At 38.4% G+C, this 17,279-nt stretch overlaps 1 protein-coding gene across 2 annotated transcripts; it reads right to left on the bottom strand.

Moving 5' to 3' along the window:
- Window positions 1-3,570: 3,570 nt before the first annotated feature.
- On the bottom strand, window positions 3,571-12,953 carry LOC141387677 (E3 ubiquitin-protein ligase ZNF598). Of its 2 annotated transcripts, XM_073957666.1 has the most exons (7): window positions 12,878-12,953; window positions 12,512-12,801; window positions 12,246-12,391; window positions 11,579-12,148; window positions 10,207-11,521; window positions 4,769-4,966; window positions 3,571-4,706 (listed from the first exon to the last, which is right to left on the bottom strand). In XM_073957666.1, exons 2-7 carry the CDS (start codon window positions 12,764-12,766, stop codon window positions 4,509-4,511), a joined length of 2,682 nt encoding a protein of 893 aa, XP_073813767.1. In that variant the 5' UTR covers window positions 12,767-12,801; window positions 12,878-12,953; the 3' UTR covers window positions 3,571-4,508. The 2 variants fall into 2 exon arrangements, with proteins under 2 accessions (XP_073813767.1, XP_073813766.1); XM_073957665.1 differs by having other exon boundaries at window positions 12,512-12,921.
- Between the last annotated feature and the right edge of the window lie 4,326 nt (window positions 12,954-17,279).

The raw sequence follows: 17,279 nt of genomic DNA, 5'->3' as shown, positions 1-17,279 counted from the left end.
CTTCAGCGTTCACCATCGACCTTACCGGCATGGGTGGCCCTACCAGTAGCTACGCTACCGCCGGTATCGCTCTTAGGGTCTTCACGCTTACTAGACCTCCCCATCGCGCTTGAGATGACAATCCATCGAGGAGGTGTTTGGCACAAGAGTTATTATTTGCAAAGTCCCGGGCCACACTACAGTAATTTCACTGACATTTTGATATGAAATTATGCGTCTCTAGATCGACGTCCATAGTAGAGTAAAATGATAAAAATGTTGTAGTGGGGAATTCGAATTAAGAACACCTAATTTCATGAATTTTTTAATGAAATTCACGCTAGTGTGGACAGGGACAAAGTAAAAAAGTTGCAGATTGCCAACTTCGACTCCATAGAATAATAACGGTCATCTCTATTGTGATTTATCAATATAATTGGTAAAAGAAAAATCAACAATGTGCAGCAGTTTTTAATAAACACACAAGGTGCTTGTGCTTTTATAGGCCCGCTCTGAGAGAAAGTGTGCATGCTTCTATAGACCCTTACTGAAAGAAAGGTTGCTTCTATAGACCCTTTCTGAAAGAAAGGTTGCTTCTATAGACCCTTTCTGAAAAAAATGAGCTTCTATAGACCCTTTCTGAAGCAACGGGTGCTTTTATGGATGCTTTCTGAAAGAAAATTAGCTTCTATAGACCCTTTCTGAAAAAATGAGCTTCTATAGACCCTTTCTGAAGCAACGGGTGCTTCTACGGATGCTTTCTAAATTAAAGGTTGCTTCTACGGACACTTTCTGATAGAAAGGTTATCTATAGACCCTTTCTGATAGAAAGGTTGCTTCTGTAGACCATTGCTGAAAGAAAGGATGCTTCTATGGATGCTTTCTGAATGAAAGGTTTCTTCTTAGACCCTTTCGGAATGAGAGGGTGCTCCTATAGACCCTTTCGGAATGAGAGGGTGCTTCTATAGACCCTTTCTAAAAGAAAATGTGTTTCTATAGATTATGACCTTTTTAATAACAGAGGTCTGAATGAAAGGGCGCTTCTCTTTCAGAAAGGGTGCTTTTATAGACCCTTTCTAAAGGAAAGGGTGCTTTTATAGACCCTTTCTAAAGGAAAGGGTGCTTTTATAGACCCTTTCTAAAGGAAAGGGTGCTTCTATAGACCCTTGCTGAAAGAAAGATTGCTTCTATGGATGCTTTCTGAATGAAAGGTTGCTACTACAGACCCTTTCTGAAAGAATGGAATAAAAGGGTACTTCTACAGGCCCTTTCGGAATGAAAGCGTGCTTCTTAGACCCTTTCGGAATGAGAGGGTGCTTCTACACAACCTTTCGGAGTGAAAGGGTGCTTGTAAAGACCCTTTCGGAATGAAAGGGTACTTCTACACAACCTTTCGGAATGAAAGGGTGCTTGTAAAGACCCTTTCGGAAAGAAAGGGTACTTGTAAAGACCCTTTGTGAATGAAAGGGTACTTCTATATACCCATTGGAATGAAAGGGTGCTTCTACAGGCCCTTTCGGAATGAAAGCGTGCTTCTTGGACCCTTTCGGAATGAGAGGGTGCTTCTATAGACCCTTTCGGAATGAGAGTGTGCTTCTATAGACCCTTTCTAAAAGAAAATGTGTTTCTATAGACCGTTTCTGAAGGAAAGGGCGTTTCCATAGACACTTTCTGAAAGATAGGGCGAATTTATACTTACTGAAATAAATGCTATAATTTGTTGAGTTGGGAGCACCCTTTTCCACAATTTGGTAGTTGGACATTTTCTTGCGATTGTCTTTAGTTAACGTTTGCAAATGAACCGGTGCGGTAGCGTAGAAACGTCGAGTTCCTTTTGCTGCTGTTGATGATGACGAAAACAAGTTTCGGCCAAACACGTTATGATGGCTCGGAAATATTTTTGTTAATCGCACAAATCGCGTTACCGCCGACATGCTTTTGCTTGTATAGTGGAAAAAAATGCAAAAAACAGGGTTGTTTTTCTACGGGCAATCAGCTGTTTGGCGGTTAAAGCTTCACCTTGATGACCCGTAGTATTATTGTGATTTGATTTTTTAAATTGATAATTTAAAAGTGGTATGATTCAACTAAATAAGGCATTTTAATATTCAAATAATAGAGGTTTTTCAAATAAATTTCTTTTAATGTATATTATTATTTGCAAAGTAAAAAAGTTGCGGACTGCCAACTTCTACTCCATAGAATAATAACGGTCATCTCTATTGTGATTTATCAATTTAATTGTTAAATTAAAAATCAACAATGTGCAGAAGTTTTTAATACACACACAAGGTGCTTGTGCTGGTGCTTTTATAGGCCCCCTCTGAGAGAAAGTGTGCATGCTTCTATATACCCTTTCTGAAAGAAATGTTGCTTCTATGGATGCTTTCTGAAAGAAAAGTAGCTTCTACAGACCCTTTCTGAAAGAAAGGTTGCTTCTATAGACCCTTTCTGAAAGAAAGGTTGCTTCTATAGACCCTTTCTGAAAGAAAGGTTGCTTCTATAGACCATTTCTGAAAGAAATTGTGTTTCTATAGACCCTCTCTGAAAGAAAGGGTGCTTCTATAGACCCTTTCTGAAGGAAAGCGTGCTTTTATGGATGCTTTCTGAAAGAAAATTAGCCTCTATTGACCCTTTCTGAAAGAAAGGTAGCTTCTATAGACCCTTTCTGAAAGAAAGGGTGCTTTTATAGACCCTTCCTGAAAGAAAGGGTGCTTTTATAGACCCTTCCTGAAAGAAAGGGTGCTTCTATAGACACTTTCTAAAGGAAAGGGTGCTTCTATAGACCCTTTCTAAAGGAAAGGGTGCTTCTATAGACCCTTGCTGAAAGAAAGATTGCTTCTATGGATGCTTTCTGAATGAAAGGTTGCTACTACAGACCCTTTCTGAAAGAATGGAATGAAAGGGTACTTCTATATACCCCTTTGGAATGGAAGGGTGCTTCTACAGGCCCTTTCGGAATGAAAGCGTGCTTCTACAGGCGCTTTCGGAATGAAATCGTGCTTCTTAGACCCTTTCGGAATGAGAGGGTGCTTCTACACAACCTTTCGGAATGAAAGGGTGCTTGTAAAGACCCTTTCGGAATGAAAGGGTGCTTGTAAAGACCCTTTCGGAATGAAAGGGTGCTTGTAAAGACCCTTTCGGAATGAAAGGCCCTTTCGGAATGAAAGCGTGCTTCTTAGACCCTTTCGGAATGAGAGGGTGCTTCTACACAACCTTTCGGAATGAAAGGGTGCTTTTAAAGACCGTTTCGGAATGAAAGGGTACTTCTATATACCCCTTTGGAATGAAAGTGTGCTTCTATAGACCCTTTCTGAAAGAAAGTGTGCTTCTACCGATCCTTTCTGAAAGAAAGGTAGCTTCTATAGACCCTTCGGGAAAGAAAGGTTGCTTCTATAGACCCCTTCTGAAAGAAAGGTTGCTTCTATAAACCTCGTGAACTTTTATGGGAAGGCTTTTCGACCTTGTGGACTTATATAGGAAGACTTTTCGACCTCGTGGACTTTTATAAGAACATTTTTCCACCTCTTAGTCTTCCATAGGAAGACCTTTTGACTTTTATTTCTCCTAGTGAAGATATTTAAAACACACTTTTTTCTTTTTTACGGAGTGTATTGTTTTTTATTATTATTCGTTTATTATTTTATTTTTTGTTTTCGTGTATTTTTCTTTTTATTATCAAATAACATTTCATTACTTTACGTACATAGTATTTTTATATTTATATAGTTATATAAAAAATTAACACTCTCTTATATAAATTATATTATATATTCTCTGTTGCTGCTTTGTATAACGTAAATAATATTATTATGTATTTTAAAGTGTTTGTTTTTTGTTTTAGTTTTGTTCTAAACAAAATGAAATCACCATTTGTTGCAGTATTTAAATATTATTTAGTATTGTTGTTGTTGCTTGGGATCTTCGTGGTTTTGTTTTCTATTTCAAATAAAAATATCGCATGAAATTTCAATTGAACTAAAAACAACAAAAAATATCTACATATGGTAAAATAAACAAACGAATATATTGTTTAAGGTGTATTGTATGTAGTATTGTTTTAATAAGTTTTTCTTTTAAAAAATTCCATTCAAAATGGTTTACATTTGTTTCACAAATAAAGTAAAAAAGATGACTTTAAGATAAAACAAATTCGAAAAACTCGATTCAAATAATAAAGCTTTTTTGATCGCAAAAAGAGGGGGGAAGTATTATATGGCTATTTATACACATTTTGCGAGAACTTATTTTAAAATAAAAGACAAAATAATTAAAACAATTAAAATCTGAAAAATGAAAGTATTCATTGGTTTCATAAAAGACTATTAAAAAGAATAGTTTCTTATTTAAAAAACAGGGGGTTAAAAATTGAAAATAACAGCAAAGAAAAACTGTACGAATCGAATGACGGCGTTAGATAACTTAAAGCGTGTAGATTTTGTATACATATTTTCTTCATTTCCTTTAATACATCTGTCATGTCACTCAATGTCTGAGAATATATGAAAAAATATTGTTGTTGTTATTGTTTAAGCTTTTGTAAGGGATTTACGATTGCCGCTTAATTCAGGAAAGTTTTGCACAATTTCATGCATTTTCTTGTGATCGGCCATATCGACCGGTAGCAAAACCTGTTTACAGGTGGAACAAACTTCCATTGTGGGAAGATTTTTACGTTTAGCCGCTGGCATAGTATTTAGACGTTGTTGATGGACCAAGTACAGGGACTGTAAGGCAAGTAGATGCATTTCTTTTTATTGTCTTTAATGTGTCTTGTTTGCTTGCTTACCTGTTGTTTGCTAATATCGGGCAATAGCACTACAAGTTCAGGAAAAACATAATCAAATTTATCCTTTAAGGCAGCTTGGCAATGTTCATAATAGGAATCAGCTTTGACCACACCATCTCTATATAATTGTGAGATATTACGAAATTCTTCTAAGGCTTCCATGGACTCTAAAATATCTCTGAAGTATAAGATTAATCTCTGTAAGGAAATAAAACAATAATTATAATTGTTTTTGTATTTGATTCGACCGACATAAAACAGGCCATGAAATATTAAATTATTAAAATAAAACACCAAATGAATGTGACCCTATCCCACGTGTAGTATATCAACTCAAAATTTCTACTAATAATGAAAGCTGTTTTAACAAAATTTTGAAACAAAAGCACTATACTGGGATTATGACCTTTTTAATAACAGAGGTTTGAAAGAAAGGTTGCTCCTTCGACCCATTCTGAAAAAGGGTGCTACTATACATCCTTTCTGAAAGAAAGGGTGCTTCTGTAGACACTTTCTAAAGGAAAGGGTGCTTCTATAGACCCTTTCTAAAGGAAAGGGTGCTTCTATAGACCCTTTCTCAAAGAAAGGTTGCTTCTATGGATGCTTTCTGAATGAAAGGTTGCTTCTACGGACACTTTATGATAGAAAGGTTGAATCTATAGACCCTTGCTGAAAGAAAGATTGCTTCTATGGATGCTTTCTGAATGAAAGGTTGCTACTACAGAACCTTTCTGAAAGAAAGGCTGCTTCTAGACCCTTTCTGACAGAAAGGTTGCTTCTATAGACCCTTTCTAAAAGAGATGTGTTTCTATAGACCGTTACTAAAAGAAAGGTTGTTTCCAAAGACCCTTTCTGAAAGATAGGGTGCTTCTACAGTCGCTTTCGGAATGAAATGGTGTTTCTACAGGCCCTTTCGGAATGAAAGCGTGCTTCTTAGACCCTTTCGGAATGAGAGGGTGTTTCTATACACCTTTTCGGAATGAAGGGTGCTTCTACAGCCCCTACTACTTCTATATACCCTTTTGGAATGAAAGGGTGCTTCTTAGACCCTTTCGGAATGAAAGGGTGCTTCTATAGAACCTTTCGGAATGAAAGGGTGCTTCTATAGAACCTTTCGGAATGAAAGGGTGCTTCTATAGAACCTTTCGGAATGAAAGGGTGCGTCTTAGACCCTTTCGGAATGAGAGGGTGCTTCTATAGACCCTTTCCGAACGAAAGGGTGCTTCTATAGAACCGTTCGGAATGAAAGGGTGCTTCTTAGACCCTTTCTGAATGAGAGGGTGCTTCTATACACCCTTTCGGAATGAAAGGGTGCTTCTACAGTCCCTTTCTGAATGAAAGCCTACTTCTAAATACCCTTTTGGAATGAAAGGGTGCTTCTTAGAACCTTTCGGAATGAAAGCGTGCTTCTTAGACCTTTCGGGATGATAGGGTGCTTCTATATACCCTTTCGGAATGAAAGGGTGCTTCTATATACGCTTTTGGAATGAAAGGGTGCTTCTATACACCCTTTTGAAATGAATGGGTGCTTCTACAGGCCCTTTCGGAATGAAAGCGTGCTTCTTAGACCCTTTCGGAATGAGAGGGTGCTTCTTAGACCCTTTCGGAATGAGAGGGTGCTTCTATAGAACCTTTCGGAATGAAAGGGTGCTTCTATAGAACCTTTCGGAATGAAAGGATGCTTCTATAGAACCTTTCGGAATGAAAGGGTACTTGTATAGAACCTTTCGGAATGAAAGGGTGCTTCTATAGAACCTTTCGGAATGAAAGGGTGCTTCAATAGAACCTTTCGGAATGAAAGGGTGCTTCTATAGAACCTTTCGGAATGAAAGGGTGCTTCTATAGAACCTTTCGGAATGAAAGGGTGCTTCTATATACCCTTTCGGAATGAAAGGGTGCTTCTATACACCCTTTTGGAATGAAAGGGTGCTTCTATAGAACCTTTCTGAAAGAAAGGTTGCTTATATAGACCCTTTCTAAAAGAAAGGTTGCTTCTATGGATGCTTTCTGAACGAAAGGTGGCTTCTACGTACACTTTCTGATAGAACGGTTGCTTCTATAGACCCTTGCTGAGAGAAAGGTTGCTTCTATGGATGCTTTCTGAATGAAAGGTTGCTTCTACAGACCCTTTCTGACAGAAAGGTTGCTTCTATAGACCCTTTCTGACAGAAATGTTTCTTCTATAGACCCTTTCTAAAAGAAAATGTGTTTCTATAGACCGTTACTGAAAGAAAGGAATGAAAGGGTGCTTCTATAGAACCTTTCGGAATGAAAGGGTGCTTCTATAGAACCTTTCGGAATGAAAGGGTGCTTCTATAGAACCTTTCGGAATGAAAGGGTGCTTCTATAGAACCTTTCGGAATGAAAGGGTGCTTCTATAGAACCTTTCGGAATGAAAGGGTGCTTCTATAGAACCTTTCGGAATGAAAGGGTGCTTCTATAGAACCTTTCGGAATGAAAGGGTGCTTCTATAGAACCTTTCGGAATGAAAGGGTGCTTCTATAGAACCTTTCGGAATGAAAGGGTGCTTCTATAGAACCTTTCGGAATGAAAGGGTGCTTCTATAGAACCTTTCGGAATGAAAGGGTGCTTCTATAGAACCTTTCGGAATGAAAGGGTGCTTCTATAGAACCTTTCGGAATGAAAGGGTGCTTCTATAGAACCTTTCGGAATGAGAGGGTGCTTCTTAGACCCTTTCGGAATGAGAAGGTGCTTCTATAGAACCTTTCGGAATGAAAGGATGCTTCTATAGAACCTTTCCGAATGAAAGGGTGCTTCAATAGAACCTTTCCGAATGAAAGGGTGCTTCTATAGAACCTTTCGGAATTAAAGAAAGGGTGCTTCTATAGAACCTTTCGGAATTAAAGAAAGGGTGCTTCTATAGAACCTTTCGGAATGAAAGAAAGGGTGCTTCTATAGAACCTTTCGGAATGAAAGAAAGGGTGCTTCTATAGAACCTTTCGGAATGAAAGAAAGGGTGCTTCTATAGAACCTTTCGGAATGAAAGGGTGCTTCTATAGAACCTTTCGGAATCAAAGGGTGCTTCTATAGAACCTTTCGGAATGAAAGAAAGGGTGCTTCTATAGAACCTTTCGGAATGAAAGAAAGGGTGCTTCTATAGAACCTTTCGGAATGAAAGAAAGGGTGCTTCTATAGAACCTTTCGGAATGAAAGAAAGGGTGCTTCTATAGAACCTTTCGGAATGAAAGGGTGCTTCTATAGAACCTTTCGGGATGAAAGGGTGCTACTATAGAACCTTTCCGAATGAAAGGGTACTTCTATAGAACCTTTCGGAATGAAAGGGTGCTTCTATAGAACCTTTCGGAATAAAAGGGCGCTTCTATAGAACCTTTCGGAATGAAAGGGCGCTTCTATAGAACCTTTCGGAATGAAAGGGTGCTTCTATAGAATCTTTCGGGATGAAAGGGTGCTTCTATAGAACCTTTCGGAATGAAAGGGTGCTTCTATAGAACCTTTCGGAATGACAGAGTGCTTCTATAGAACCTTTCGGGATGAAAGGGTGCTTCTATAGAACCTTTCGGAATGAAATGGTGCTTCTATAGAACCTTTCGAAATGAAAGGGTGCTTCTATAGAACCTTTCGGAATGAAAGGGTGCTTCTGTAGAACCTTTCGGAATGAAAGGGTGCTTCTATAGAACCTTTCGGAATGAAAGGGTGCTTCTATAGAACCTTTCGGAATGAAAGGGTGCTTCTATAGAACCTTTCGGAATGAAAGGTTGCTTCTATAGAACCTTTCGGAATGAAATGGTGCTTCTATAGAACCTTTCGAAGTGAAAGGGTGCTTCTATAGAACCTTTCGGAATGAAATGGTGCTTCTATAGAACCTTTCGGAATGAAAGGGTGCTTCTATAGAACCTTTCGGAATGAAAGGGTGCTTCTATAGAACCTTTCGGAATAAAAGGGTGCTACTATAGAACCTTTCGGAATGAAAGGGTGCTTCTATAGAACCTTTCGGAATGAAAGGGTGCTTCTATAGAACCTTTCGGAATGAAAGGGTACTTCTATATACCCTTTTGGAATGAAAGGGTGCTTCTACAGGCGCTTTCGGAATGAAAGGGTGCTTCTACAGGCGCTTTCGGAAGGAAAGTGAGCTTCTTAGACCCTTTCGGAATGAGAGGGTGCTTCTATACACCCTTTCGGAATGAGAGGGTGCTTCTATACACCCTTTCGGAATGAGAGGGTGCTTCTATACACCCTTTCGGAATGAAAAGGTTGCTTCTAAAGACCCTTTCTGAATGAAAGGGTGCTTCTATAGACCCTTTCCGAATGATGTGGTGCTTCTATAGACCCTTTCTGATGAGAGGGTGCTTCTATAGAAAATTTCTGAATGAAAGGATGCTTCTATAGACGCTTTCTGAATGAAAGGATGCTTCTATAGACGCTTTCTGAATGAAAGGATGCTTCTATAGACGCTTTCTGAATGAAAGGATGCTTCTATAGACGCTTTCTGAATGAAAGGATGCTTCTATAGACTGTTTGGGCGGAAAGTTATCGGATTCGTTTGTAAAAAAGTCCTTGAGGTCTGGAAGGAAGTAGTTATGGTTATTTTCAAGTTTCTTAACTGCTCTACCAGTCAACATGACACTGCAGTCTTATTTAATGGTAGTGGCTGAGGACACCCTTGTCTATTTTTCCTTGGTGGGAATCTGTGTCACGCGAATTCCACATAGGACTGTGTGCGGTTCATATAGTTAGTCAATCATCCTTTAGAAGAATGTTGCGAACGCTTTCGGAAGAAATATTCGTCTCTGCTGTTTTTTTTTTTCTATTATAGACTTCGGTGTTTCTAGAGGATACCTCACTGAGTGTTGTCAAAAAAGGGCGTAAGCCAGTGTCACCCAAGAATTTTAATCAATGTTTTAGTATGTGTGTAGGTATGAGTGAAGAAAAAACAACCAAATGATGTTTATTGTTTGTTTTCATTCACTTACTCTGTAAGTGAGAGAGAAAGAAGCAAATGCAAAAACAACTCAGTGGGCGCCCTCACTATACTGTCTTTGCAAAGAAGCGCGTCCCTGGCGTAAGCATACATTAAACGCATTGTCAAGATAAGTAGTACCATTAAGTCCAATGTGGTTCAGCATTTTTGTTCCCAGACCAAACGGACCAGTTTCTGTGAAGCTCTTGGCGGCTTTGATACTTTTTAGGACATTTTGTGTTGTGATAGTGGCTGGGTCCTGTCCACTTTAGTGTGCCTATTTTCCTTTTCTCGCGATCTTACATTTCGGAATGCTTTACTAATTGTCTGTAGAATGCTTCATCAGTCATTTCAGTTATTGGCAGCAGAGTTTTATAGAGCTTTTGGGTCATTATATGTAGTGTGATCTTGACGATCATAGGCATATCCTCTAACTGTATTGTCTAAACATAAAATACTTTTCACCAATCTATTTGGCTATATCCAATTTATTTCTTACCTGATTACGTAGCATAGCATCGGTAGGCGGGGTAAAAGTATGAGCTGGTAAAATGCTATAACTCTCACCCAGTGAACTGGTAAATGTTAAATTGTTTGGCGACTTGGCCACCGAATTAACCGTTACATTTGAATGGTGCTCCTGTGATGGTGGAGATTTTTTTGCTTGTGGAGATTTAGGTGGTGGGGAGGATGATGAAGATGAGGAGGTTTGTTTTTGATTGTTATTGTTGCTGTTGTTATTTACATTATTGTTCGTAGCTTTATTTTCGTTGTTGTTGTTGGTCTCCTTGGCTTTCTTTTCTTTAGTTTTTTCCTTCTTATCCTTTTTATTGTTAGCAGCAATATTGGCTGCATTATTTTGAACATTACCATTGGTTAATACTGCCGCTGCTGGCTTAGGTGTGGGTACCGTCGATGCATAATTATTGGTTTTAGTTGGAAGGACAGGGGCCGGAGCAACTTTGTTCTTACGATTTTCCAACTCCTTTTGTCGTTTCTCACTGACAACAGGTTGTTTTACCCATGTTGTAGCAGGTGCAGATGAATTGGCCTTTGACGGGCCACCCAATGAAGGAAAATCTTGTTTTGTTAACTTTGGTGCACTACGTGCTTCAGCTTCTCTGCGAGCCTTAGCTTCAAGTTCTTCCTTTTGCACTAGTTGGATTTTTTGGAAATTCGCAGGATTTGCAACGGATACGTAGTCATCGACAAGAGTCCGATGCTTGGCTGACACCGTGGATACAGGCAAATGTAGGCTTGAGGTGCCCATATCTTCGGTGAGTACTGATGATTTGCCCTTTTTAGATTTGGTTGCAGCGGGCAACGCCGGAAAGTCCATGACACTTGGTTTTTTAGTTGGAGCGGGAGTGGGGTTGGTAGGACGATTAGAAACATGTATTACCATTCCACTACTGGTCGAAGGTCCATTTTTGGGCGTTGGTGTACGGGGTACAGCTCCTGTGGCAGGTGTTGGTTTCTTTTTCAACATTGCCGAGATTGGCTGCTGCTGCTGCTGCTGGGCAGACCTTGCTGCACTAAAGCCACCACCGTCACCGCCGCTGTTGTTGCTGCTTGTTGTACTGCCACCTAAGGCTGGGAAATTCTCTTTTGTTCTAGCCAAACCCGATATTCTATTGTGATTGATAATTGTTGGTGGCGGAGGTCGTGTAAGAGATAAACTTGGTCCAGTTGCACCACCGGCAAGAGATGGGAATTCCTGCTCACTGCATGGATTAATATTTTGACGTGTTGGTGTTTGATTTTGCTGTGGGTAGGAGGGCTCCGGGATTTCAGGCTCCTGCTCATGGTTATTACTGGAAGTAATGTATATGAAATACAAGTATATATTTAGAAAGACACTAGCCACTTACCTTCCACGACTTCTCATATTGGCCACACCTTGTTCCGTTTGACCAGACCGCCCTCTTGGTCCCAAAGTTATCTCCAGTTGTAATGTTCGCGTCTGTTTGGCCTGTTGCTTGTTCATACCTTTGCCGTGAACATTTGCAACGTGAGCCTTATAGTCGATTTCCGAACGAAATGCTCCAGTAAATTCTTCCGTAGCACATTTTCCCTCTTCACACAAAAAGTGGTCTTGGCGAAAATGTTCGGCCAGGGCAGAATAATCTCGATAAAACTCATTACAACCATCAGCATCACAAAAGTGGCAGTAGTAATGTTCTCGGCGCAAATGGCGAAATAGCTCATCACGATCCAAATACCGTTTGTTACAGTACTCACACAAAGGATGACCACGATGTGAACGATTATCTGGATCACCTTTGGTCCGATGAATACCCAATTCGGCCTGCGTATAACTACGCCGCTCAAATGTAAATATTTTTAAATTTTCTACGCACAAATCACAATAGAAGTGGTCATGTTCTTTACGAACATGATTGCGAAGGCCTTGAAAAGTACGATACGGGGGACAATCACATCTACACACAGCGGCGACGGAGGGGACAAACAGAGAAAATAAGACGAAAATGGCCAATGAAGGAAATGATGAGTGCGGATTGATCTATTTCAACTTACTTGGGACATGGATGATCCAGTAGCTCAAAGAATTTCTGCTGTATTTCACTAGTATAGAAACATATCTTATACTTCTTGCTATAATATTCCGAACGATTTTTGGCCTCCAACTCACGGTAAGGCAGTTTATCATACGTGAATATAACCTACAAAACAAAAGAGAGAAAAAAAAAACAAATATTTAGTTATTTACCAAATTACCTTGCAATCTTTTTGTAATCTTTTGTCTAATTGGAATCCAAAATGGTTGTGTGTGTCATAATTACCTTTGATAAAACCTGTCTACAAATTGGACATTCATTCTGTTCACAAAGCACCCTCATTCGAGTGGAACACTCATAACAAACAGGATGGTCACATTCTCCTATGGAAAATATTTCCACCGTCTTAAAGCAAACGACACAAGTATTATCATCGACGTTTGTGGCCGTATTGCTGGTGGAGTTGGACGCATTAGAAGCAGCATTAGTTTTTCCATTTTGGGATGATTTTTTAGATTTCTTGTTGTTGTCAGCACTCATGATGATTGGTAGTTTTTCTTTAATTTGAATATAAACTGAAAATTTTATAAAATGTAGATGTTTTTCAGTGTTTAATCAACTTTTTTCCGTAATCAAAGCACAACAACGTACAAACGTGTCCAATTTAGAGCTGGTAAAATATCGATACAACTATCGATAGCACTAGCGATACTACCGATATTTCAGTTTTTTTGCCTAATATCGATTTTCGCTATCGATATTATCGACAGAGTTCCGACCAAGGCGGTTCCGACAAAAGCTTTGTTCCTTTACTTTTTATACCCTCCACCATAGGATGGGGGTATATTAAGTTTATCATTCCGTTTGTAACTACTCGAAATAATCATTGTAGACCCCACAAACCATATATATTCTTGATCAGCGTGCAATTCTACATCGATAGAGCCACCAGCCAGCATCCCCGGATGCAGTTAAATCACTACAACAATTGCCGCTGGAGTACATCTTTTCCTATGAATTCATCTATGAATTTTACAAGAGAGCGCGCAGCTAGGATGCACTCCATTTTGCTTCCACGACACACAGCTGGGATGCACTCCATTTTCGATCCAAATCACAGCCTTTGATGTAGTGTTTTGGATTGAATTTAAATGCAGTCTAAAGATGCTATAAAATGCAAGCCATTGGAAATATACAAAAATAAATAAAATACACTGCTTATTCGTGTACAACAAGAATATTAACTTTATTACATTTACACATATTAACTTTATTACATTAACACAAATTATACAAATTTTCCATTTAATTTGATCATAACTGAGTTTACTTCCTCTGCTCTGCATTTTCTGACACCGCAATTGATTTTGCTCCATCTGTTGCGTGGGTGGTTTTTTTAGACCGTGTAGGCGGCGCTATTTTATTAAATCCTTAACCATTGCAGATGGAAAATTAATATTTACTCACCGACACCAAAACCATTTTTCGCGAGAAAATGGGAAGGGGGACCGGCAAAAGTAATTTTAATTTATTATGGGCACTTTACACGATATGTATTTTACATATGGGTTGTCACTTTGCGTATACATTTTGTATATAAAAAGTGACAACCCATATGTAAAATACATATCGTGTAAAGTACCCATTAGTAAAATTAAAATAATTTGATGCGCTCGCGCTACATGTGAAACCCGAAACTGAATGAGCAGAAGAAGCAATGGCATTGCCATCGGCAGAAAAATTTAGAGCTGCATTCGGTGGAATGTTACATACATTTTAATCAACACTGAAAATGTTCAGCCATTTAGTGTGCCGTACGCCATTAAACAAATTTTCATATTTAATATTGGAAATTTTATGAAAATGGTGGAAAATGTCGAAGTTATAAATAGGGAAAGCGGAAAAATTATGTTCTGAGTCTACGGATAACCGTCACAGTATAAGTTTACCTTCTCAGCAGTTTCTAAAATAATTAACAACAGAGAAAATCAAAGATCTGTGTAACGTTTTTATTGTGGAGTGTTTATTTCATTAATAGCGGGTGGAATTAAAATTAAAGTTCCCCAAGGAAATAGTCCATGTTACTGGCCTCCGGTACTCCGAAGTGGGGGCCAGTGATCTTTTTTATTCTACACAAAAGCGTCTACATTATAAAGAAGGCTGGGTTGTGGCAAAGCAAAGTAGAAACAACGAGCAATTCGTGTGGCTGTTGGTGTGTTGCCGTTTACCCCATAAAACCAACAGTGATTCTCATCCTTTTTGTGCTTTGTGGGTGAAGCCAAACATCTTTGCGGTGGTTTTCAAACAGCTACAAATTTGCTATCGGGGAGTTGAAGGTTTCCATCAATTTGGCCATTGAAAGACACAAAAAAAGTAAGGTAACCTGTATATTCCAACAACTGAATGTATCAAGGCGGTTATCTGTAAAAATACAAAGAAAAAGGAGAAATCATAAGTAAAAATTTACTAATTTTATGAAAATCGAAGAAAAAATCAACAAATATTACAAATTAAAATTGACATACATTTTTAGCAACACGGATCTGAGCATTTAAGCCTTGGAGCGTGTTGCATTTCTTATAACTATGAAATAACTAAAAAAACAAATTCAACTAGCTTAAGTTAATGTTGTGTTGTCTATGTGTGCGTTTTATGTTTTGAATCTTAAATATTGTGAGGGTTTTTAATGCCAAGCATAATTTAAATAAGACTTTTTATATAGTGTCCAAGGGAATACTAGAGACATCTTTGTGCAAAGTGTTGTAGAGGCCGGATATTAGCCCAATAAACCATTATCAGTGAACTCATTTATAATAGGTTATTAAATATAATAGGAAAAAGCTAGTAAAGCGTAAACTAATATCTCTAGGGTTCTTGGCGGGACACGAAGATAGCCATTTTTAATTTCTTAAATTTCTTTTGTTTGCTGGTATTAGAAATTCATTAAAATCAAATAGGACTCACAGAATATCAAACTCATTTAAATTTAAGTCTTTTTATATAAAAATAAATGTAATATGTATTGAATGTGATTGAATATTTAATATGTTTTAATTGTTTTTGAACAGGGGTAATCCCAACAGGTGATGAGGTGAATGTGTGTGTTCGTGGGGTTTCCAATAAAATGTATTTGTTGTGGACATTTGGAAACCATGGAAGGGAGGGCAGAATGTGGGAGTAGTCCATCATGGCTCCCTTATCGAGGCAGATTATTTGTGTGTGTGATTGTAGTGTTTTGTGGAAAGTTAGAGTTCAAATTCGTGTTCGCCCTGTGGGCTAGAGATGTGGACGGGTTGAGGACCATAGACCCGAGACCGCTAGCAGCCGGAAGGTCCCCTCTAGCGCCGCCTAACAGGGAGTCGTAACACATCATCCAAATGGTTTTTCATTTTTCCTCCTACTCCAGCTCAGATTGACAAAATAACTCCAACTCATGGCACAATTACCAGGTAGATGCATCAGCAAACAACTACAACAAAAACGAGTTCAGTACTGTGAAATGTCAAAAATGTTTTCCAAAAATAAAGCGATTCACACATTTTTTCAACAAAATTTTGTTGGGCAGTTATTAATAAACACATTATAACAAAAATCCGTCAAAAATTCACAGTTTTTCTTTTAAATTTTTGTTTTTTAATTTTGTGTTTTCAATTACAACAACTTTTTTGACAGCTCACAGTACATCAGCTGGGCTGACGCGGGTACCTGTATGATTGTGCCATGGTCCAACTCCACTTCAAAAATAATTTGCGTCTCGTGAATTAATACATTGTTCGTATCTTTAGTTTGTATTTCTATATTTTTACTAAAACAAATTCTTATAATATTATGTATGCTCTGTTCCTTTACGTGCCTGAGGTTACCATTTCTTACCATTTTTAACCTGCAAAGCGTTCCTTTACTTTAAAAATCATACAATTTATATGAGAGCAGTTTACCACTTTTACCACAGTCTATACAGTCGGACACTTAGCCCAAACTAGTTAGCCCTGACTATTTAGTTTGCTGTCAAATACATTATTGTGACATAAAATACAAAGGAAATCAAATCACAATAATGAACAATCTATTATGTTTGTTGTCAAATGTTGTTAACAGTACTCTGAATGGCCGACCTTCTGTAGGCCTTGACTTTTACCATTTTTTGCCACTGTTACCATTTTTAGAAGTAAAGGAACAGACCATTAGACACGCTTTCTTGTGTTCAGAATAAAAGACTGCGACTGTAGGGATCAAAAAATTGGCTTGCTTGGCTAGGGATCTTTAAGCGAGTGCTTCTAAAATGTATCGAAAGGAGTGCATTTTTCATAACTCCGTGTGGACTGCATCGAAGGATGTATTGAAATCATAACTCTGCATTGCACTACTTCCAAACTTTTTTGCTGGGCATCTGTGTCTGTGGAAATCACTCTAGCGTCCGAGCGGATTGACGTTGGTGGATGAAATTTTGGGAAAATCTATTATATGTACGTAGGACTTTTGGTATTGAAAGCGGACTATGTAGGTCCACGCTTTCGATTAGCCCCCATACAAAATGACGCGTCGTCGTTTAAGGAATTTTTAAGATATTTGTGCCATTTTACCACCGAATTGGTTGTAATTTGGTATTTTGTGTTTCCAGAGGCCAAAAAACATTCCTACCAAAGTTGGTTTATATAGGTCCACGTTTTGGTATAGCCCCCATATAAAGTAAGCGTCATTTTAATATATTTTGAATGTATTAGTCCCGATATCTACCGATTTTCGGTATTTTGAAGGTTTTGGCCTCATTATCACACCGAGATGGCTGAAAATTGGTATATAGTCTTCGGGGGTATAAAACTTTCCCCCAGAAATTTGTAGGTATATGTCCACGCCATAATAAAGCCGCCATAGAACGGTACCTTCCGATTTTCGGTATTTTGAAGGTTGTGGCCACATTAATCCACCGAAATGGCTGAAATTGGTGAATGTGGTGGAGGGTATAACATGTTCGGCCCGATCGAACTTAACGCTTTTCCTACTTGTTTAATGGTAAAAGTGGTAAAAGAGAAAAGTGTCAAAATTTCTCAAA

This window comes from Musca autumnalis, unplaced genomic scaffold (assembly GCF_047663935.1).
Source record: "Musca autumnalis isolate F117 unplaced genomic scaffold, ASM4766393v1 scaffold_5, whole genome shotgun sequence".
Classification (NCBI taxonomy): domain Eukaryota; kingdom Metazoa; phylum Arthropoda; class Insecta; order Diptera; family Muscidae; genus Musca; species Musca autumnalis.
This window is presented reverse-complemented; position numbering and strand designations above follow the sequence as displayed.